Raw genomic sequence first — 25148 nt, forward strand, 5'->3', positions numbered from 1 at the left:
GAAACATCCATGCAGAAAACAGATAATTTATTTTAGATGCCCCCTTTTCTTTTCTTCCCTTACCTGGAAGAATGTAATGACCTCTCCAGGCTTACCTGTTATTGAACCAATGAACTCCCTCTGCCTCTACTAATGAAAACAAATGGCATACCAGCTGGCTGAGGTTTGTCCTGAGCTGGGCCAGGGTTGTCCTAAGCTAGTGGTGTGATGGTCAAGGAGGGAGAAAAGGAGAACAGGTAATGGCTCGGGTTTTTAATTGGTCCTCAGGAGTCTTCCACCCCACCCCCACCCCCAAATAAGTTGTTCAGTCAGGATTGGGGGGGGGGGGGTAGGAAAATGTCCTGGGCTGAAAGACCAGGGCAAATACCAGTGAATCTGTAAAGGAAACACCGTCCCATGGACCTGGGGCTCCTGAAGGGAGATGTTCCCATGACATGCTGGTAAATAAGTAATTAAATGTTAAGAACCAAACAAAACACAGCAGCTGGCCTGCTCCAAATGCCTCCTGGCGGGCTTTATTTCTGGCTTTGCTTTGGTGGCAAAGAACAAGGGGAAATTTCTCTTTGACCTGAAAGTTAGGCCAGAGAGATCCACAGAGGGATCGAGTGCCCAGTGGCTCCCTTGAGTCTTGCTGTTGCTTCCTCCCCATGGTCCTCCCCACCACCTGGACACATCCCATGACATCCCATTATTTGTGAAAGGCTGTAAAGGATAATCTGACGCAAGGCCCGGGGTGGGCGGTACCCTAGGAGTGGGGGCATTGACCTAATTCACATTTCCAGGTTGAAGTGCATTTATATTTTCTCTGCATCCCTGTTATACATAGCCACTTCCTCCTGTTTCCCAAAGTAGAAATGTAAGAAGTTCTTATCTGGAGGGAACTGAAATGTAAATTGCGTTTCAAAAAATTGTAAGCACACAGAAAGGTTTTCTTGCCTTATAAAAATAAATACATAACGTAACTTATGGTGAGTCGCGTTTCATAATCCTGGCGATGTAATAATACTTAGGTGCTATTCTTGCAGCATCTGATGAGGTTAACTTGCACCTTTTAACGGAATGAAGTTTGTGTCACATGACTGAGAAAAACAATGTATCAGGGACAGGGAAGTGCACTCCAGTTGCACAAAGAAGGATCAGAATAATAAAAGGTCAAATTTTCCATAGCAATAACTTAGCCTTAAGACAGACAGTGAGGCCAAGTAGAAACCTACAAACCCCTGGATCTCCCTAAGCAACCCTATAGGCACAGAGGCATCTCTTCTACCCTCCCACCTGTGAAGGCACACCAAAGCTTCGAGGGCCCTGGAGTGTATCTCCAGCCTGCCTGCTTTTAAACACAGCAGGCTTCCCACTTCCTCCCTATTTATGCTAGAGGTTAAGAGCTTCTCCTTGTAGATCCTAACAATGGATGGAAGTTGTGCTCCAGCCACTTGAGCAACGTGCTACTGGGAGAGGATTCAAGAGCCTTTGACTGGGCTTAATCTGAAACAAGGTAGGACCTTGTGCTGACCAGTGTGTTCTTCAGGACTGGGTGAGGAGGGAAATCCTCCCTCCGGCTGTCAATGCTTTCAAATTATGCTAAGGAGTTGGATTAAATGAGCAATAGGTGACCTTCTCCAGAGAATGGGATTTCTTCCCTGCAAGAGACAATGCACACACAGACACATACACTTACACACATATACACACACACACTCTCTCTCTCTCTCCAGTCTTACCAGTAAAGAGCTAAAATTTTTTGATTAAAATCTGAAATGCTCCATGTGTCATTGCCAATAGGCTGGAATGTGTTGATACAGTTATTTCTTTGGCTACCCTCAATTAGATCTAGAACTTGCTTTAATACTCTAAATTCTTCTACTTAAACCATCTATTGATCTCCTGAACTTCTTGAGCCATCTGTACTTCCTCAGGGGCACCAACGCTACCCCTGTTCACATCAATGAGGGTATACTTCTGAATAGAACAGTCCTTCTGCTGAAATGGCATCCCCGAGGCCCACAGTTCGGATGGGATCCTTACAAACCAGGACAGGGGTGAAATGAAAAGAGATGCCCTCTCTGTGCCACTGAGCCACTGGCTCGTTTGGATTTACAGCTATCCTGGAGCCCGCCTCTGAGTGTGAGGTCAGAAACTCTAGGGGAGCCCTGAGGGACACACGGCTGGCATCGATGGCTTCTGTCGCACAGGCCTGTGTTCCTGCTACACGGGCTCCTGCGGCCACGGCTGCGAGCTGGTTACCCCAGTGCCCGTCCACAGTGGCCAGAATGTGGTAGGCCAGAGTGTGGAAATGGATCCGTGTGAGATCTGACGCTCTCTCTTTACTCCTGCCATGCTCCTTCAAGATCCAGAAGAGAATGTCACTGACGACACCCACGTCAGGGACACCGCTCCATGAAAGAAGAGACGAGTGAGGACCAGACGCTGACTGGCTAAGGAAGAGCAGCTCCTGTTCATTCAATCCAAGGGAATTCACCAGAGGGAAAACCTGCTAACAAAACAGAATGATTGTTTTCTTCTTGAGAGGAAAAGTTCAGCCCAGAGGGCCCCTTAAGGCCCTGCCAAAAACAGAATCAAAGGGAAGGGGGAACATTCCTTCTTGTCAGGTTATCCTCAAAGATCATAGGAGGCTCGAGGTCTGTGAAGGGTATCTGAGGGAGAACACATTATTTGTTGGCCCTCTACCCCATATTCCTCAAACTCTGACCTCAAGTTTCCATGGCAATTCACAACAGTGTCTAGAGGCTCCATTCTGGGGACCACCTCATAGTATAAGAGCTTAAAATGAAGTCTTGGGGGCACTTTGGTAACTAAGTCCCTTGGCCAACGCTAAACTGTATTATCAGATTCTACCTCATGATAAACACTGTTCAACTCTAAGTCCCCCAAAGCCATACTTTTTTTGGCATTCCCCACACAGCACCTATACCTGATGGAATGCCTTAACACAAATAGATGCTCCACAAATGGTTAATGAACTTCCTGTATTAATTACTGGAACTATAAGTTCCCAATGGGTCTCATATACCAGCGCAACACAGACAAATGTAAAACCAAAACAAAAGGGGGAAACAATGAAAGCATTAGCAAATAAAGATTTCTATGAAGTCTGAGAGTTTTGCAGGAATGCTTAGTAAGACCCACACTACAGAACGAGCCGGGATAAGAACTGGAAAAAGTCAAACTGCCAAACACTGGTGAAGTTAACTCCACCCCTTGCCTTCTCCCTGACTCTGACTGTCACGTATGTATATGTGTGTGCACGCACGCGCGCACATGCGTGGCCATTCACTGCCTGTATGTTTCCTAACTGACACTGAAATCTTCAAGGGCAGGGTTTACAGGCTGGCTTACGGCAAAAGAGTGAGTACTTTACCAGTAAAACAAAACAAAACATTGAGTCTTTGCTGAGGAAGAGGTAATGGAGGGAGGGGGAGGAGGGGAAGGAAAAAGATTTCATTAAAAACATGCTCTTTCATGGTGAGGAAAAGTCTGTAGCTAAAAGTTAACTCCTTCCCTAAAACTAAAAACAGGCACTGACCGGCATAGACACACAGAACTCTTCAACAGAAAATACTCCTGCAGAAAACATTTTAGGAACCTGGAATCCAGAAACCCGAAGGTGAGACCCAACACTCACCTGCTAGAGAAGTGATGAACATCAAATAGAGGGGCAGATGCATTCGGGGGGTATGGCCAGTGTGGGGTTTGTTTTGCTATACTATGAATGTTTATGATAAGGGTCGTTTTGTTTTTCTTCTGTTTCTGGTTAACTTGGGGGTAAGGGGAGTTGAAGAGATTATAAATACAAAATTAATAATTAAAAATATGTAACAACAACAATAACTACCATTTACATAGTGCTTACTATGTGCCAACTATTACAACTATCATCTAAACAGATCCTCACCAACAACGCTGGGAGATAGGTGCTATTACTACAGATGAGGCAAACAGAGGTTAAATGGCTTTCTCAGGGTCACAAAGCTGGTAAATGTCTCAGGCAGCATCTGAACTCTGGTCTTACTGACCCTAGGCTGCATACTCTGGGTGGTGTGCCACCCGGCTGGCTTACTGCAAAAGAGTAAATACTTTTCTAGTAAAAAACCCCCATTTACGGGGCAGCTAGGTGGCGCAGTGGACACAGCACCAGCCCTGGATTCAGGAGGACCTGAGTTCAAATCTGGTCTCAGACACTTGACACTTCCTAGCTGTGTGACCTTGGGCAAGTCACTTAACCCTCACTGTCCCACCAAAAAACAACAAAAACAACAAAAACACCCCATTTAGCCAAACTGCTAAATCATCTTCCTACTGATATACAATGTTGTTTCAGAAGAATCACAACTCCTCATCTGAGGTTCTAAACTAAACTTGGGTAAAAAACATGTAGTGTTCTAAGTTAGTAATGAACAAAGGATTTTTTTTTTAGGATCTTTTCTTTGTACCAATTCTATTTTTGTGTTTGGTTTTGTTTGTTTTTTTTAAAACCTAGAAACTAATTGAAAACCCATCATTTGAGGAATAGCTAAAAAAAGTTGTGGTCTAGGCATGTCACAGAGTACTGTGTACTGAAAGAAATTATTTCAGAGACAAAGACTTCAGTGAACTGATGCAGGGTAGAGTGAGCAGAACAAAGAGAATAATTTGTACTATAATATCAGTATTATAAAAACAAACAATTTGGGGACTTTAATAAACTGATTAAAAAATGAAATTAGTAGAACCAGGAGAATAATGTAAATAATAACTTTGAAAACTACAATAATGACAGCTACTACAAGGAAAGTCCCTGACTCCAGAGCACCAGTGATGAAATATGCCACGCATGACAGAGAGGTGAGGGGTCTGGGGAGCACAGTGAGGCGTACATTTTTGTACACAGCAAATGAAGGAATTTGTTTGACTTAACTCTATATTATTACAAGAAAATGGTTTTTTCTTTTCTTTTTCCACTGGGAGAGAAAATAGATTTCTGTTAATGCAAAAGAAAATAGGGCAGCTGGGTGGCGCAGTGGATAGAGCACCGGCCCTGGATTCAGGAGTACCTGAGTTCAAAACTGGCCTCAGACACTTGACACTTACTAGCTGTGTGACCCTGGGCAAGTCACTTAACCCCAACTGCCTCACCAAAAAAAAAAAAAGAAAAGAAAAGAAAAAGAAAATAGAGGTGTGTGGGGGGTGCTATACCTGTGAAACGCTACATGCACTTTCAGATGAGGTCGGCCTTATTATTATTCATTTTACTTAACAATTTTGCTTTGTTGCAAGAGACCTCTTAGACCCATCAATCAAACTTAAAAACTATCTTTGTGATTACCTGATGCATGATACTGCTCATAAGTTCCCGATCCGTCATACTGGCCAGTTCTAAGTGAACCGGAATGTCGGTGGGTATGTCAGAGATAGAAATCACAGCCTGTAAAGGAAAAGGAGAGATACCATCACTGCTTAAGAATGGAGGGAAAAAACAAACAAAAAAGGTGGGGAATTTGAAACTCCTGTCATTTCTTGCTGAGATTTCCAAGTATTCTGGGTAATCAGTGGCCTTGGATGATACATACTTAACACAAAGAGGACTGTGAGGCCCTGCTGAGTCATTAGCATCGTCAACTAACCTGAGAGACCGAGGCCATCTAAGCTCTCAAAAACGTCAGCTGTTTCAGCACAGAACAATCCAGGACGTGGGAAGAACACTGCCAACTATGTAATGCATACTTTCTAGCAGAGCTCAGCACAACAGGCTGGCCTAAGATGATCTTAGGCCTCTTCCAAGTAAGTTTCTCGGTTGGTGTAAGAAACAGGATTTCCATGCATACCACATACAAAATAGGCACCACAAGAGACAACCTCTGGGAGCCAGGCCACAGAAGCGTCTTTGGCAGCAGAGTCTTAAGGAGCACAAGGTACAAGGATCTGGAAAGGCTCATTTCTGTCAAAATTTGCAAAGGCTCTAAGAAAGTTTACCTCTAGAAGTCTCTTCTTCTGAATCTCCTTGCTCTGTCCTTCCATCATATGCAATCCAGAGAGGACCACAAGGTCTGGCTGAAACTCTTCCAGACTGGACACAAACACTTCCAGCATATTCATGGCCCCATTGGATAGATCATGTGAGAAGATAAATCGGTTGGCATTGGGTGCAGTCAACTGTCCCCACTGCTCTCCTAGACAACCCCAGTGACCACAATGGGAAGAAAAGAAAAAAATAATTTAAATCACCTTGTTTCAATATAAACTGTAGCTTTCTTGTTAAAATCTCAGCCCTCAGAATAAAAATACCTCCTCTTCAGGGAACATATAAGGTGTATACTTGGTGCCAGGCACTGTGCTAGATCCTAGAGATCCAAAGATAAAAACAAGTACAATTCCTGCCCTTAAGGAATCTACCTTCTCCTAGAGAGAAGCACCATGCTTACAAATAAGAAAACACAATCCAGATACAAAGTAGATCCTGAGTAAATTGGGAGGGAGAGGGTCAGGTAAGGTCTCACATGCAAGTAGCCCTTGAGCTCAGCTCAAGAGACAGAGGTGAGGACGTTGTGCATTTTAGAAGTGGGGGACAGATTCTGACATATACTACCCTCAGCCCTAAGTCCTGGCTGGAAAAGCCATATAATACTGAGGTGAAAGGCTGTATGTTTTTCCCCACCTTTTTTCAGTCAAAAGTGAGGACTTTAGAAGAAAAAGTAGAATAAAGAGAGTGAAGAGATGGCTAAATAGATGGTATCAAAAGAATGGGATCTGGGGCAGCTAGGTGGCGCAGTGGATAGAGCACAGGCCCTGGAGTCGGGAGGACCTGAGTTCAAATCCGACCTCAGACACTTAACACTTACTAGCTGTGTGACCCATGGCAAGTCACTTAACCCCAACTGCTTCACCAAAAAAAAAAAAAAAAAAAGAATGGGATCTGTTTTTCTTAACCGTGGTTTAAGATACTAAACTTAAGCTCTTGGCTAGCAACAGAACTGAACTCAAACACTGAGAAGAATGTGTTTGCCTGGAGACTTGCCAACCTGTTTAAGTGGGATTTAAACTGAAAACTGGATGTGAAGCAAGAGAAATGCTCAGATAAAACTACACACCCATATCAAAGAAAGCACAGAAGGAAAATCCTGGTAACTCACCAGAGAATTGGGAACAAAAATTATGCTTTTAGATGTCTATTTACTAATGTGCATAGTAATACTGAATGAACTTGACACTTTAAACATAAAACCCCATTAAATATCAAGAATATTTGACCGATTAGAATATGGCAATGTAAGGTGATCCCTTGTTCAAAGAAACAAATCTGCAGAAAGAATCACCAAGTTAGCACTGTATGTCAAGAGAATACATACCTTAGGGAACACTATGGTGGCGAGATGTGAAACATGGCTTGGAGCATTTAGGTAAATACCAAAAAGGAAAAGAAAAGCTCTGTGCGTGTGTGTGTGTGTGCGCGTGTGTGTGTGTGTGTGCGTGTGTGTGTGTGTGTGTGTGTGTGTGTGTGTGTGTGTCAGACCCGTTTAGCTGGATGGGAGGAGATGATGATGAGTTCCCTGTCCTAATAAAACTGGCAGAGAGACAAGAGTTCGTAGTCATGGGAGATGACAACTACTTAGACATCTGCTGACAGTCTCTTTCTGCTAAAAGCAAAGCCTCTGATAAATCCCTTCTCATCTCCTTGAAAACATTTCTCAGAAGGTAAAAGAAGTGGGAAGAATTAATACTGAGAAATCACAAAATCTTAGAGGCCATGTAGTTCACTTGAACTAGATATTTGAATATGTGTTTATAAACTATATGCCTAAATTTGGACTAAAAAATAAATTTTAAAAGATGAGCTAAAGAGGAAACAACACCTTTTTTTCTTTTTCTTTTTTGTGGGGCAATGAGGGTTAAGTGACTTGCCCAGGGTCACACAGCTGGTGTCAAGTGTCTAAGGCCGGATTTGAACTCAGGTCTTCCTGAATTCAGGGCCGATGCTTTTAGCCACTGCGCCACCTAGCTGCCCAGAAATAACACCTTCTCCTAAAGCTAATAGAGAGCTGCTGAAGTCTGAGTGGAAGGCAGTGATTTAGTCAAGTCTGCTTTTTTGGCAGCCCTGCAGAGGTTGAGTTAATTGGAGGTAGGCTGCTGCACTCAATGTTCCAAGGGAAGGCCTGGGCTAGGGGAGTAGCTGGAGGAGCAGAGAAGGAGGGCAGAAGTGAAAGATGAGGAAACGACAAGATTCTACACCTGATCAGCTCTGTGGAATGAAGGAGAGAGATGGAAGAGCAAAGAATGACACTGAGGCTGTGCACCCAGGGAACTAGAATAATCACAATATAGCCACCATTACACAGGGCTGTAAGGTCTACAAAAGCTCACCATATGTTATCATCCTGCATCTTCATCCCAGCCCTGTGAAGTGGGGGCTGTTATTGTAACCCACATTCTACAGATGGAGAAAAGGTTACATTGCCAGGAAAAGCTAAGACCAGATTTAACCTAACTCCCCCCCACCCCCCCCAACACTCTGAACTAGCTGCCTGGGGGATGGTAATGGCCTTGACAGAAATCAGAGAGTTCAGAAGAGACATGGATTTAGGGGAAAGATGATGTAATGAGATCCATCCATGCAGACAGCAATGCGCCCATGCCTACCCACCTCTTGCAGATCACTAGGTCCCACCAAAAATAAAAAAGGCTTCATCATCTCTGGCACTTAGATGGACCAGGTATTTTCTTGCTTGTTCCTGTCTATTTTTACTGTTGTTACCTGAGAACACAATGGCTTATCTGCATTCAGCTACGGCTCAATCAATTCTACTCCAGGGCTTCATTTTAACTCTACCCCCTTCTCTGGGTTTTGTGTATAAGGTTATACCATTCACATCCACAGTTATGATTAAGTTTGTTATCCTCTGTCAAATACTATTATAATTTTTTCTTAATTAAAAAAAATTAGGAGTAGGTGCCTGTGAGTTTATAATATGTAGGACAATGTTACCCTTTTCAGCCCTGGGCAGTCTATCTCCCCTCCCCCTAACCTATCGTCTGTTAAAATCTTAATTCATACAAATGTAAAGGTTGTTCATAATTAAGATCTTTATAAGATGAACACTGGTGAAATGGTAATTACAGAAACCTTGGGGGAAAGTGAATATGTCATCTTTGAGCTGGCTATCACTTCAATTTGACATGTAAGTTTTGGGCAAATAAGATTAATGAATCATAAATTAGACAACTGAAAAAAATTATAAAACACTAAACAGTAAAACTCAATTTCACAATGAGGGCAAGATAGTCACAGATCATGTAAAAAAGGTCTGGGGGCTTTAGTGGACTGGTAAGCTCAATGAGCCAATGGTAGAGCTCTGCTCCCCTAATGAGGAAATCTCTGGCTTTGTTGAAAAAGGCATAGCACGAAGCCCAAAGGAGTTGCTAGTCCTGATATACTAGGGCCCAGTCAGACCACTTTTGGAGTATTACATTCAATTCTGGGCACCATAAGTTAGGAAGGACATTGACAAGTACATCTAAAGAAGGTCTGGCAGAAAAAGTCTGGAGACCAGACCACATAAAGACTGACTTGAAGGAACCTTGAAGATGACAAAGGCAGGTCATGAGAGCCATCTTTAAATCTTTGGAGGGTGTCATGGTGGGGAAAGGATTTTACTTATTCTGCTTGATCCTATAGGGCAGTAATAGGTGGAAATGAGGGGCAGCTAGGTGGCACAGTGGATAGAACACTGGGCCTAAAGTCAGGAAGACTAAGTTCACATTCAGCCTCAGATTCTTACTAGCTATGTAACCTGCTTGCCTCAGTTTCCTCAACTGTAAAATGGAGTTTATAACAGCCCCTCCCTTGCTTATGATCAAATGAGATATCTATTAAGCACAGCACCCAGCACATAGTAGGCCTACACAGAAATGGCAGACACAGATTTTGGCAAAATGTCAAGAAAAATTTCCTTAGAGCCTTCTAAAAGTGGAATGGACTTGAGGTCTTCAAAACAGAGGCTGGGGCATGACCTGGGGAATATGTTGTGAAAGAGATTCTCTTTAGGTAAGAACTGAACTAGATGCCGTTGGAGGACCCTTGCAACTTTCAGTTCTATGAGATACACTTCATCAGGGAAGAGAAAGAGGTAATATATATTCACAGGCTTTAGAAAGCTGTAACAAAGAAACGGCAGCAGACAGAGCAGGCCTGGCTATTATCCTCATACAGCTATACTGAAAGCCTCCTGCCCAGGGAGTTACCTAATACAGGTGTTAGGCTAATTAAATTTCCCAAATATCAAAATGGATGTCATGGTGATTCAATAGATGCTGAATTTATCCAAAGCACTGCATCTGCTTCTACAGACAAGGTTTTTGAGCATTCTAAACACTACCCCCAACCCCCCACCCCCCCATCCCCCAAACTACTTCCCTGTCCACCAAAAGGCAATAACCATGGAGAACAGCTCTAGGACCTTCATTTTATGAAAAGCTTCAAAGACAGAAGCTGAAAGCCTAAAAAATATATATACCTCTTTTAGAAGAATGGGGACCAGTAGGAAAAGAGAATAAAAGTTGGAAAGACATTTCTCCAGAAATTTTAAAATCTCATTTTGTGAGAGGGCGGGACCGGATTTTTTATTGCAAGGAGGCTAGTTATACATGACCACAGTGTTTTCAACCCACTGGCCTTTGAAAATGTAAGTCTACTCAAACCTCATCTAAGTTGGAATCTGTAGTTAAGCTACTTTCATTAAGAAAATGAACATGTAGGCAAGAATAATTCAAGTTGTTGAATTAATAACTCAAGTGCTAAAGCACACAGGAGAGAAGAGAGATTTTCTTTCCTTTCAAGGAAAGAAACCTTAGGAAGCAAAGGGCAGACTGTTTATTCTCCTTGGGGTGGGGCAGAGGGAAGGGGGAGGTGAAGAAACTGACCATGTGACTTGGGATAGTTCCCACTCCAAAGTGCAGAAACAGAGGAGGTGATAATCCATTTACATTCTTAATAATAAAAAAAAATTCTACTATTAAATATAAGTAAGACTGGCCTCTGCACCGCAAAAGATGGGGTTTTTTTGGTGAGGCATTTGGGGTTAAGTGACTTGCCCAAGGTCACACAGCTAGTAAGTATCAAGTGTCTGAGGCCACATTTGAACTCAGGTCCTCCTGATTCCAGCGCCGGTGTTCTATCCACTGTGCCACCTAGCTGCCCCTCAAAAGATGTTTTTAATGAACACTGAGCATTTCAGCCAGTACTTTCTATCATCCCTTTCATCTAAGAAGCTCATAATGTTTAAGCACACTCATGATCCTTACCACACCTTTGTAAAATATTCAGTCAATAACAACTCCATCATCAAATGTGAGTCGCCAACTCCAAATTCCATTCCCAGTTCTAAGGACATACCCTTTTGGAGTTCTTGATCAATTTTGGTGAGAAGCCCAAAGAAATCTTAGGCTAGAAACAGAGATCATTTCTGTCCCTGAGCAAACACTGTAATTCATCACACAACACTGCATATCCGAATTCAAATGAAAATGAAATTACACTCTTGTGCGTGGCATCCTTCCAAGTGCCTGGCTTAGAAACTGTTTGTTCTTCAGTGAACTCATCATTCTCTTTAGAGCAAAGACATGAAAGTCAAAAAGTTTATTGGAATGAATAGAAAGGATATAATAAACATAGGAACCACTCTAAAGAAAAGAAACTAAAATGTGTTTCAAGAAATTTAATGGGAAGATGGGGCAGGTGCTGGGGAGTGAGTGAACCTTACTCTCACCAGAATTGACTCAAAGAGGGAAGAACATACACACTCAATTGGGTATAGTAATCTATCTTATCCTGCAGGAAAGTAGGAGGGGAAGGGAATTGGGGGGGGGGTGTTGAAGGGGGTGATAAAAGGGAGGGCAGATTGGGAGAGGGGCAGTCAGAAGCAAAACACTTTGAGGAGGGACAAAGTGAAATAAGATAGAAAATAGAATAAATGTCATGGCAAGGGAATAGGATGGAGGGAAATACAGTTAGCAAAAGTAACTGAAAAAATTTTTGATAGGCCTCATTTCTCAAACAGAGAGAACTGAGTCAAATCTGTTAAAATAAGAGCCATCCCCCAATTGATAAATCAAAAGATATGAGGTTTTCATATGAAATAATCAAAGCTATCTATAGCCATATAGAAAAAAAAAAACACCATGCTCTAACTCACAACTGATTGGAGAGATGTAGGCCAAAACAATTCAGGGGTACTACCTCATACCTACTGGATTGGATAATAGGACAGCAGAGGAAAATGACAAATGTTTTAGGGGATATGGGGGAAATGAGACATTAATGCACTCTTGGTGAAGTTGTATACTGATTCAAACATTCTGTAGAGCAATTTAGAACCATGGCCAAAGAGCTATAAAACCATGCATACTCTTTGACCTAGTAGTACCACTACTAGGTTGGTAGCCAAAAAGAGACAGAAAACAAAAAGTTGAATTTAAAACTGAGGGGATGCCCATCAACTGGGGAATGGCTGAACAAATTATGGTATCTGATTATGATGGATCACTATTGTGCTATAAGAAATGAAGAACAGATGGATTTCAGAAAAACCTGGAAAGACTTTCAAGAGCTGATACAAAGTGAAATGTACTATATACAAAGTAACAACAATACTGTAAGATAATCAACTGTGAATGACTTAGCTATTTTCAGCAATACAAAAATCCAAGACAACTCTGAAGTACTTACAAAAAATGCAATCCATCTCTACAGAAAGAACTAATGGTGTCTGAATACAGATTGAAGGATAATTTTTTTTAGTTCCTTTTTCTTAAGTTTTTTTGTCTGTTTTCTTTCACAACCTGACTGATGCGGAAATGTTTTGCATGACTACACATGCATAACTTATATTGAATTGCTTGAGTTCTTGGGCGGGGGGAGGAAGCGAATTTGGAACACAAAGTTTTAAAAATTGATGTTAAAATTGTTTTTACGTGTAATTTGGGGGGGAAAAAATAAAATTCTAAGTTGAAAAAAAAATTTAATGCTAGTCTAGAAACCAATACCAAAGTGCAATACATTATTCAGAATCAGATTGATCATTTCTATCAACACTGAAAAAAAAATTTTATGGGTAAATTTATAAGTCTTCAAAGCAGCCTCTTGTTGGCTCCTTCATACACAAAGTGAAAAGATAATTAAAGTGATGCTGGATGCCAGTTTGTTTTTAATCTTTCCGTTCAATTCTTCAACCACTAAAAGGAATTATTAATAAATAGCAAAATAACCAAAATGATAGCCTAGAGAATCAATAAGTCTTTGAATGATCCAGAGTTGACAATAAGTGGGCAGATAGGTCAGGAATAAGATACAGCAAAAAGTTATATTGGGTTTAAAAAAAAAAAATCAACTTACAAGGGTGATTTTCTACTACCCCATCTCTCTCTGAGACAAAGGTAAAATGTACTTATGACTGAGTTTTTAGTTGAAGGGAGAAACTAGACCCTACTGATTAATAATCAGTAATTAGGTACTATAAACTAATAAATATCTAAAGAATTCAAGATCTATTTCATCTCTCTTTTTTAGTTATTATTAATTTAGAATTTTATTTTTCCCAAATTACATGTAGAGACAAATTTTAACATCGATTTTTAAAACTTTGTGCTCCACATTCTTCCCCCCCCACTCTCCCTTAAGAATTCAAGCACTCCAATCTAAGTTATACATGTGTAGCCATGCAAAACATTTCCTCATTAGTTAGGCTGTAAAAGAAAAGAGACAAAAAATTATGCTTCAATCTGTATTCAGATACCATCAGTTCTTTCTCTGTAGATGGATTACATTTTTCTTAAGTCCTTCATAGTTGTCTTGGATCATTGCATTACTGAAAATAACCAAGTCCTTCATAGCAGATCATCTTACAACACTGCTGTTATTTTGTATATAGTACATTTCACTTTGCATCAGCTCGTGTATGTTTTTTCATGTTTTTCTGACAGCATCCTGCTCATCATTTCTTACAGCACAATAATGTTCCTATTTTATATCTAAAAGCTGTTAGTGACAGATATTCTCAATGTGGTTCAGAAGAGAAGCTTGTAAAGCATTTTCATTACCTGCTTGATACTCCAGAATGAGGTGGAACTCGTCTACTTCTTGCATTGATTCTGGGGGAACAACTATATTGTCATCGAGAAGCTGATGCAGCTTGGGGCCAACTGGACCACAAAGAAGAACCTAGAGAGAACCAAAATGAAGTCTATCAAGAGGCTCTTTTCCCAGTTAAGTTAAGCTCTGACTGCTAAAGCAGATACAATTCAGTTCCTCTATTAAAATATGACACCACAACTTAATCTGCATTATGAAGGCCATGGTTTGGAGGGAAAATTAGTGACAGGGAGTGTTATCATTAGGAGAGTTGACTTTCCTAGACTGTCCTAAGGAGAAGGGGAGCAAAAGTTACAAACACCAAGGGCAGGTGGAAAGTTATGGGGCTGGAAACACAGAGGAGAAGTCATAGGCTCCACAGACAACAGGTTTGTTGTAAAAGCAAGAGCTCCATTGTACCACCATTCCCTACTTTTACTCTCTTCCTTTTCCTAGGCCAGCAAAGATGGCTAAGTAGAGCAGAGAACGCTAAATCATACTACAGTCCTGAATTTCACCAGGCACATCAGCCCAAGGGCACTGAAGGGAAACAGCTCTGTTTGAATTTTAGACAAGTGGAGAAAAGGTGCCTTGGTAGTATAATATAATTAATGACTAGTTGGCCTAGTTTATACAATTCAAGTAGGCTTTTTTCCTTTTTTTTTACACATATGTACTAATCTTCAAAGTAAGGAAATTGTCTACATGTCAGTGCAGAAAGGAACTGGGAAGTGTTATGAATCTTTCTAAAATCTGCTCTATCCTATGCCTCCCCTTGCCTTTCTTACTGTAAACCACCTCACAACTCTGCCAATGTACCTCCATTCTGATAAGTTGCTCCCTCTGTTACTCCAGTCCTGGGCCTCTCTCAAGCAATTCTTTGGTAGCTGTGCAACACAGACAAACGTCCATTAGAATGAGTAATGGCTGAACAAGGACTGTCATGTCCAAAAGGTGATGAACAAATAAGTATCATGTTAACTCCTTTTCAAACTGCTTTTGAAGCAGTTTAGAACTTGCTATTTGGTTTACTGATTCTTTCAATCAACAAGCACCATAGCATTTTCATAATATTGAATACTAAGAAATGAAAGCTAGGGTTCATAGGATTAAAATATGCTTTTCTTTCCTCCTTCTTTTTGTTATACCCTCGTATCAACACTGAAGGTGTTACTGACCCCATATCTAGGCACCATTCTAGAGCTTGGCCCTATCTGTTGACTTATCTGTAATCCCTGCATTGACTTTCTATGCCATCAACATTCTGGCAATCTGGTTTTGTTTTTAACCACAAGAAGTCACAAGTAACATACTCTTACAGAATTAAATAGCTATTTGTCTTCAGGCTTCTGGAATTCGCAGAATCAGAGTTTCAGAGTTAGAAGGAATCCTAGAAGTCATTCAGTCCAACTCAAACATCTACAACATTTGTAACAAATGGTCATCAAGCCTCTAGTAGAAGACCTCCAGTGACAGGGAACCCACAAGCCCCAGAAACTGCCTGTTCTGTTTCCAGATAGCTCTGATTTTTGGAAGCTTTTAGTTACATTGAATTGAAATTTGCCTCTCTTCAAATGATAAACATTGTTCCTAATTCTGCTTTCTTAGATCAAGCAGGATAAAGCTAATCCCTCTTCCATGACAATCCTTCAGATGTCTGAAGACAGTAGTCACATTCCTCCATATTTTTTCTTATTCAGGACAAACTCTTCAGTTTCTTCAAAGGATCTGTATATGGCACAGTCTCCAGTGCTCTCATCCTAATCTTGTTCCTCCTAATACACTGTCCTTAATATATGGCACCCTGGACTGAACGAAATAGTCAAGGTGTCATCTTGTGTGAAGGCAGTCTAGTGGGACTATCACCTAGCTCAGCCTAGGATCTCATTAAACTTTTTATCACAATGTCACAACAGCTAGAACTCCACTAGACCTCCCAGATCTTTTCCAATACATCTAGCTTGTTTCATATTCTCATGCTGATTTCTGACCTACATGTAGGATTTTCCATTTACTTTTATTAAGTTTAGTTTTACTAAAGGTGGACAATCAATCAAGCCTATGGAGAATTTTTCAGCTCCTATTATTCGCTGTGTTAGCTAGATTCCCAATTTTTCTCATCTACAAATGGGATAAACATGCCATGAATGTCTTCCTCCAAATCAGTGATGAGTCTTTAAAAGAGAACAAAAGCACTCTATTAGATACTTCAAACCAAAGTGACATGGATCCATTAATGATGATTCTTCGAACCTGGCCATTCGATCAGGTCACAATCAACCACATTATGTTATCACCTACTTATCTCTCTCCATATTGTGAATAAAAATATTGTAAAATGCAGCTAAATGCTTTGTTGAAATTAAGATATATATAATGCCGACAAGCATCCCCCTGATCTAGTAGAATGATAACACTGGCAAAAAAAAGGTATCAAGGTTAGCTCAGCTAACCTATTCTTGATGAAGCTACCCTAGGTCTCCATTAAAAACTACTGCCCTTTCTAAATACCCACAAACCATTGTAATAATAAATAATACATTCTAAAAATTTTCCAATAATCAAAAGTGAAGCTCGGGGCAGCTAGGTGGTGCAGTGGATAGAGCACCAGCCCTGGAGTCAGGAGGACCTGAGTTCAAATCCAGCCTCAGACACTTAACATTTACTAGCTCTGTGACCCTGGGCAAGTCACTTAACCCCAATTGCCTCACTTAAAAAAAAAAAGTGAAGCTTACTAGATCAATGTTTAAAGATTACCTTCCTTTTCCCATTTTTGAAAATTGGGACACTTGAACCATGCCACCTCTACCACTTTCCTCAACTTTTCAGTTATAGATAAGAGCAATTCAGCAATGACATTCATCATTTTTTTCAGTAAGTGCCCTACAATCTTGGCCTCAGGACTTTAGCTCTTTGAGCATAATTAGTTGCTTTCTTACTACCTCCTCACTAATCTTACTTGCTGAAGCAAAAAGTTATCAGTCCCAGTCCAAAGATCATTCTTCCTAACAATGAAAACAGAAGTTGATTATCCTTGTCCTATCTACTCCAAAAAGTAATCCCATTCATTCTTTGGCCCCAATGTAGTTTAAAAAAATAAATAAATAACAGGAAACAAAACCCCACCTCTTTTTATTTTCCTTACCATTCACTGTTAGCCTCAGTTTATTCTGAGCTTTTGCATTCCTGACACTGTTTTTGGAGGATTAGGCTACTTTAAAAACATTTATCTTGGGGCAGCTAGGTGGCGCAGTGGATAAAGCACCGGCCCTGGAGTCCGAAGGACCTGAGTTCAAATCCGACCTCAGACACTTAACACTTACTAGCTGTGTGACCCTGAGCAAGTCACTTAACCCCAACTGCCTTATCAAAAAACAAACAAACAAACAAAAACATTTATCTTCAGGGGCAACTAGGTGGTGCAGTAGATAAAGCATTGGCCCTGGATTCAGGAGGATCTGAGTTCAAATCCAGCCTCAGACACTTGACACTTACTACCCTGGGCAAGTCACTTAACCTTCATTGCCCCTCCCCCCCATTCATCTTCAGTTATCTGCCCTTGAGTCTATCACTGCTACACTATTTTTTTTTAAAATCCAGGTAGATGAAGATTCTCTATACATAGTTTCTTTAGACAACTTCTCTTTTTCTTCTTTGTATTTGTATATTCAGAATTTCAGATTTCAGAATGTACCCTTCTTCATAAGTGTACAGCTTCTACAAAATTTTAGCCAAGGAGATCCTACCTATAATTTTTCTGAACTGTTTTTGAAACTCATTATCAGAACTAGGGTGGGTTACAAGTTATGCCTGAATTTTCCCTCTTTCTCTCATGAACTGTTACGATGGAGCTGTCACTTCTTCCTGAGGTTCTCATTATTTCTTGTTCAACAATCAGTTACTTCTTATTGGTAAGAATCAGATCTAAAATAGCAATTCCTTCCTCTATGCTTTGAAGGATGAAATTATCATTGTTTTTGTTGTTCAGTCATGCCTGACTCTTCATGACCCCATTTGGGGTTTTCTTGGCAAAAATATTGGAATCGTTTGCCATTTTCTTCTCCAGCTTGTTTTACACATGAGGAACTGAAGCTAACAGGGTTAAGTGATTTGCCCAGGGTCACACAGCTAGTTAGCATCTAAGGCTGGATTGAACACAAGAAGAGAAGTCTTCCTGACTCCAGAACCAGTGCTCTATCCACTGTGCCATCTAGCTGCCCAAAATTATCACTGAAATCAAGAAGTTATCAGATGCTCTGCTTCTAGACATCTGGATAGCTGAAATATCCCACATAAATGCCTCCTGAATTCCCTTCTTTATCTATATCTTCTTTTTGGCTGGGTGTTGTGTAGTGTAATCATTAGCAGAGCACATCCATCTCCCCTTTCAGTGAGTGACCTTCACATCCAAATGCTCCCCATCATACTTCCCCCCTTGATTCCTGGGTAATTGATAATGCAATATTAAGATTTTATATGATATATACACATATACGGTACATTTATGTGTACACACACATATAAAGTTCTTAATAATGAAGTTATGCTTCTACACTTCTATATAAAATCTTCATTCTGAGGGTTGGTCTCTAGCACTTTTATTTGATCTGTACCATTTAAATAAAGCATACCTCTATATGAAGGCATCATCAAGTACTCACACATGACCAGAAAAGGAGGTAGGCCAATCAAATAGCAGGAACGCTCTTAGACTGGTATCTGTGGAGTATTTAAAGAACCAGATGATGGTTTCCAGTCACTGGGTAGATATTTCACAGAGGATTTATGAATGGACACGTACAGGATAAAAAGGCATGAATGGGCTGCAGGCTGCACTAGTGTGGATGGTGCTCCATGATATCCATGAGGCTGAACTAACTCCCTTGCATAAGATTTATAGTTCAATTTATCTTTTGTATTTTGGAAACTGGCAGACCGTCATCTAAGATCAGTCTCTTTACTGCCATTTTTCTTTTGGGATATTGTCTCTTGTGAAGTCTGGTCTGCTTTGCTGATTTTCTTCTTCCCATATAGAAATGGGCAGTCTTCCTTGTCATGCTCTATTTTTAGGTTAAAGCCCTCTTGATGAGTTTTGAAAAGGTCCAGGCATATATATTTTTTTTCTGGCTTTCATTAGGTATCTTTAAAATATCCCTGATCTAAAGTCCATAGTTTCATATTGTAATTAGAACTCCAGAAATCCAAATCCAATTTCAGACACCATCTTCTTAATCAACTGTTCTTTTCTCCAACATCTTCCTTTTTGATCAATCTAGCTTCAACAGTCAGCAGTGGAAGAAAGCTCACCTGCCCTAATGTATTCAGTCTCTTGCCCAGGACTTCACTGTCCTCAGAGGTTTCTGAGATTCATTCTGGTAGTATCATGTTTTCCCACCTAAGTGACCACCAGTGGGTTCTGCCCATTAGTTCTGATTAATCTTGGGAAGCTATTTCATACCTGACACAAATCCCACTAAGACAGAATACTTTGACTTTTCACTGTCTGGCTATCCCTCAGCAGGTTACCAGCCCCCTACCTACTGCTCATTACTTCTTCCTCTAACTAGTACTATACAACTGTTCTGTTGAAAGAACCTATGAATCTATATTCTCTCAAGTGCCAGATGATGCTTATTCCTCAAAACAAAGTTGTCATTACTTACCCCCTACACCTGGTAACTCTGAGGCTTCAGTGCTCCTTCCTTCTTCACTGTCACATTATTTCAACCTTCAATGTCTTAACATGGGTTCGGGTTTCCTGTCTTGAAACCTTTTGTCCCCTTCATCTCTTTTTATTAACCAGTCTACCCATTTTCAGAGGCATCACACCAAGCTGAATACAATGTTCTGAATATCTTTATGGCTCTCTAAAATCCTACGAAGTTGATACCAGCCTAGGGCCTCTCTGAGGGCTCTGGGCAGGCAGAGAAGGGGAAAAAGGAAGGATCCTTTTCAAATTCAAAGTTGGCTCCAATCCTACTGCCTTAATTCAAGTTTTAATTATTTTACACCTGGATTCCAGGAATAAGTTGTCTGTCAGCCTCCTCTTCTCTTGTCTTCCTAAGTTACAACATCTCTTCTCTGGTTGTTCCCGCTAGGAAGATGGAAAGGATCTCATTCGGAGAGAGAGATGTAATGACTGTGCTTCTAGCAAGAATAATCTTCCTCTGGTGGTCTTATTGTGAACCCTGTACTAGGTTCTAAATTCTTCAAGTCAAATAGTCTTCAAGAAATTCTACCAAATGCATCATCCTACACTCACTTTTGACTCTAACTGTCCCTTTCCCGCCAAACATACTTGCTTAAATCACTCAGACGGAATGGCAACTCCTAGTCACCAAAGATGCTGTATGCTCCCATTTAGAAAGTATATGTAGGGGCAGCTAGGTGGCACAGTGGATAGAGCACCGGCCCTGGTTTCAGGAGGACCTGAGTTGAAATCAGACCTCAGGCACTTAATTACTAGCTGTGTGATCCCAGTGCCTCACCAAAAAACAAAACAAAACAAACAAAAGAAAGTATATGTAAGCAGAAAGGAAAACTATGGGTGTATGAGACTATCTGCAATTAATTAATCACAAAATTATGGAAACATTCATGAAAGATAACATTTTCACAGGGGAATCTGACTTACCTTCAAATCTGAATTGGCTGCAAGCTTCTGCCCAATTAAAGCTGCATTGCCTCCAACATAGTGCTGTAAAAGAGTTCATTTCCATTGGTTAAACTGATTTACCAAAGAATAAAAATACAATTAGATTAATTTCTACAGGTGCAATTATAGTGCACCTCTTTCCTGAGCATCATGGGCAAGACTTCACTGATTCACTCAAACAGCCAAGTGGCTACTACAACTAAGAAACTTTGGATCAAGCAGCACATATTATCTTACCATTAAATAATCCATCTCTGGGGTAAGTAGTCTGAACTACGGTCTTTCATTTTGAAAGATGAAAGGTACTTCCTCTTTAACTGTTTTGGTTAAAAGAATTTACCTAAATGCCTTGGGAAAATGATTATAAAGTGAATTTCAAACTGCTTATAATTAAGGATATAGTATTTTCCCTGTGCTAACTATTAAATAAGATTTTATTAGCTTAGAAATGGTGCCAAAGAACATGCAAGAGGAGTCAAAGAACTAATCTTACCTTTTGACTCAGTGATTCCACTGTAGGACTTTATCCTAAATAGACCATCAAAATAAAGGGGGAACCTATCTGTACAAAGGTGTTGACAGATCCTTTATGGTAAGACTTGAAGTCACCTATAAGTTGAATTATTGAAGAAAGGCTGAATGGATTGTGTTATATGAATATCACAGAGTATTACAGTGTTGAAAGGTGGGTGGCATAATAGGTAAAGTACTGGCTTCAGACTTAAGAAATCTGGGCTCAAGACTTGCCTCTATATACTGGCTGGGTGACCCTGAGCAAATCACTTGATCTCTCAATGCTGTAGGTAACTAACTTTCTACGGCTGTCAGTTGCAGAGCAGATTCTGCTTTGCTTTAGCTAAAGGAAGCTCCCTTACTTGGAGTTCCTCGTTCTATGTCATCTCATCCCATTATGGTGTCACAAACATGAAAAAGGGCAGAATGTCATGAAATGTGGAGAAAAAACATGAAGCCAAGCAACAGCAGCAGAACTCCATGAGCAGTGAGGACTTGAAAGCAACTCTTTCTTCTCCCCAGGTGTTTGCTCTATGTTCATGAGTTAGTTCCACTGTCACATACTAATGGAGCTCAAGAAACACTGATTATGTGCCCAGCCCCAGTCCCAGTCCCAGCCCTGAACTGTCCTCAAGGAGCCCCCATTCTATCTCACCGAGAAGCAAAGGAGACACAAAACAGTGTGTGTGTGTGTGTGTGTGTGTGTGTGTGTGTGTGTGTGTGTGTGTGTGTGTGTGCACGCGCGCGCACGTGTGCATGCGCATGAGAGAACATTAACACCCAGGAAGAATCAAGAAGGTGGCGGGAATTAAGGAAAGTCAAGAGACTAAAAAGAGGAAGTGAGGAGGCTCTGCATTCCGGGTATGGGGGACAGATAGCTTGTGAAAAGGCAAGAAAGGAGAGATTACGTCCTGTGGGGAAATAGCAAGCAGGCAATAGGAAGGGAAGCACTGAAGATTTTAGAGGAGGGAAGTGTCAATCTGCTTTAGGCAGTGCTGTCGTTTTGGAAACAGGGAGGGGAACCACTCCCGTCCAACAGGGTAAGGTAGCCATTCCTTGGTCATATTTCCTTCTTGGTGGCTCATTTACTCCTCTCACCTCCTCTGGAACCCCTTCCTAGCTGGAAGAAAGAACATTCCAAATGTCCCTTTTAAAAGGTGTCTGTCCTGAGCGTGACACTTCCCTTCCATGGAAGGGCAGCTCGGATCCTAAATCTACTGTGCCACTTAGGCTGATCCATGAAGTGTCCTGATCATGGAGTTATGCAAGCTGCCCTGAATCACTGACCTAGGATGAGTTGCATCATGGACTACTTTTCCCTAACTCAGTGTAAAGACCAGCATTATCCAGGTTCCTTGGCAGCATCCTTGGTGGCACTCCTTTTCTGCCCCTTTCTAGACTGATTTTAAAAGCATCAGTCCAGACCACAGTGAAAGGGAGGTTGGGGGGCTTCCCTAGTGTGGAGATATTGCTCCCAGCCCCACAGCACGGAGTTTGAGGGCCTGCCCTCACTTGTCCATAGTAATGACCTTCCTTTCCATCTTTCACTTCTCTAGGGTTTCAGGAAGCCATAAGCCTTTCTCTTTGGGCATTCCCTTAAACATGCTAAATAACAGAGCCTATTGTTTTCAGTACGGGCATGATAGTCCCAGGATCAGACTCTTAACGGGCAAATTTTATTTCTGACAGATGTGTAGGGGCAGAAAACATGGGTTCAAATCCCACTCTGGGGGGCGGCTAGGTGGTGCAGTGGATAAAGCACCAGCCCTGGATTCAGGAGGACCTGAGTTCAAATCGGGCCTCGGACACTTGACACTTACTAGCTGTGTGACCCTGGGCAAGTCACTTAACCCCCATTGCCCCGCAAAAACAAAAAACAAAAAACAAAAAAAACAAAAACAAAACAAAACCAAATCCCACTCTGATGCTTACGACCTGTCTGATTTTGAGCAAATCATTTAACTCTTCCAGAATTTAGTTTCCTCATCTATAAAATGGGAAGTGAAAAAGGCAGCTTCTGAGGTAGGTCTCTTTCAGCTCTAGGTCTAGGATGCTGAGTCTGGATTGGAGACAGGAGAGAATGAAAGCAGGAAGACAAATCAGGAAAGCACTGTGACATTTCAGGCACGAGGTTAAAAGGCCTGACCCAGAGCAATGGCTGTGACTGGAGAGGAGGAACACACATGATGAACGGTGTTTGCGGAACTGGAAAAAAAAAAAAAGAGTGGCAATTAATGGAACATGAGAGGGGAAGGAAGGTAAGGCTTCAAGGCTACAAACCTGTGTGACTGGAAGGAAAATGGTGCCTTCAGAAGAAGGGGGGAAGTGCAGAGAAGTTAAGTCTGGGGGAAAAATAATGAGCTCCATTTTGGGTAAGTTGAGTTTAAGATGCCTTAGGGAAACCCAGATGGGGTTATCCAGCAAGACGTTGATGATGCAGAGCAAGAGCGCTGAAGGTTAGCTTATAGATGGGGTGGGGTCAGCTGTATAGAAAAAATACCTGACCCCATGGGAGCTTATAAAATCAGTGAGAGGATTTAGAGAGAAGAGGCCTTAGGAGAGCCACCAGGATATAGCCATACTTCAAGGACAGGACATGGAGGATGATGTAGCAAAGGCGACCAAGAAGAACTAGACCATCAGAAGAGTAGTACAGTGTCACAAAAACCAATGGAAGAGAAAGCATAAGTGTGAATAGCAACAGGGAGGTCAAAACGGATGAAAACTGAGAAAAGGTTATTCGAGTTAGCAATTACAAATCACTGGTAAACCTGAAGAGCAGTTTCAGTAGAGTGGTGGGGTGAAAGTGAGTGCAATGAGTATTGATGACTGAAAAAGAGGATTCCAGGAAAAATGCTTAAGGGGTCAATTGAAGGGATTTTTTTCATTAAAAAAAAATTTTTTTTTGGTTATACTGAGAGGCAGCATGACATGGTGAATAGTGTACTGCACTTACAGTAAGAAACACCTGGGTTCAAATCCAACCTGCCACTTACAAGCTGTGTGACCTTGGATACTCTAGGCCTGTTTCCTTATCTGTAAAATGAAAGGTGTTATAGTCAAAATAAGATAAACTGAGGCAAAAAGTTCTGAGCATGATCAATTTATTAGTAAAGTACAAATTTACCAATAAGGAGGATCTCAGCTTTCCCAGCTAATCTTAAGACCTCAAATGAGGGGGATAGCTCTCTTTTATAGTTTTGTGAAGCACAAAGAACAGGACTTCATAAGTGAGGAACAAGTTATGATTGGTTAAAAGAACTTGACATCAGGGCAGCTAGATGGTGCAGTGGATAGAGCACCAGTCCTGGAGTCAGGAGTACCTGAGTTCAAATCTGGCCTCAAACATGTAACACTTACTAGCTGTGTGACCCTGGGCAAGTCACTTAACCCCAATTGCCTCACTAAAAAACAAAACAAACCCCCCTCCCCCAAATAAAAGAACTTGACATCCTGAATGGTGAAATATGATTGCACCAAAAAAAAAATTAATATGATTGGTTACAGAGCTGAGGAGTGGGGGAACGACATGATTGGTCAGAGAATTGGGAATGAAGAGCTAGCAACAACCCTTTCCTTCCTTCCTGTGACTAAGAAATGTTCATTGTTTGAGTGCACCTGCAAGGTTAGAGACAGTGATTCAGACCTCTTTGAATAGCAAACCAGACATCCTTGAAGGATAGCTTGGTGATGTAAAGATACTGGACCAGACTCCCTTGAGGCAAGAACAGAACAGTGATCAGCAGAAGAACTGGATTTCTAAACTTAAATATTACAGGCCAGCTGAATTGTTACAGGACAAAATCAATTAAATGTCAAAGGATCAATTAAAAACAGACAGAATTAATCTCATCATTTCAAGGG

General features: G+C 41.1%; 1 protein-coding gene across 4 annotated transcripts in view; it reads right to left on the reverse strand.

Moving 5' to 3' along the window:
• Positions 1-10: 10 nt before the first annotated feature.
• The window catches only part of ADPGK (ADP dependent glucokinase), a 40985-nt gene continuing 15847 nt past the window's right edge, over positions 11-25148 (reverse strand). The window contains exons 1-6 of one of the 4 annotated variants that reach the window (XM_043982452.1): positions 21265-21323; positions 20751-20813; positions 14086-14206; positions 5971-6167; positions 5324-5422; positions 11-2494 (exon numbers count right to left, since the gene is read on the reverse strand). In XM_043982452.1, coding sequence (XP_043838387.1) covers positions 1943-2494; positions 5324-5422; positions 5971-6167; positions 14086-14131 — 894 coding nt within the window. In that variant the 5' untranslated portion in view covers positions 14132-14206; positions 20751-20813; positions 21265-21323 and the 3' untranslated portion in view covers positions 11-1942. Of the gene's footprint in view, positions 2495-5323; positions 5423-5970; positions 6168-14085; positions 14207-14935; positions 15006-20750; positions 20814-21264; positions 21324-25148 lie in introns of those variants that run through there. The other 3 variants (XM_043982450.1, XM_043982449.1, XM_043982451.1) reach the window with 3 other exon arrangements.

Source organism: Dromiciops gliroides, chromosome 2 (genome assembly GCF_019393635.1).
Source record: "Dromiciops gliroides isolate mDroGli1 chromosome 2, mDroGli1.pri, whole genome shotgun sequence".
Taxonomy (NCBI): Eukaryota; Metazoa; Chordata; class Mammalia; order Microbiotheria; family Microbiotheriidae; genus Dromiciops; species Dromiciops gliroides.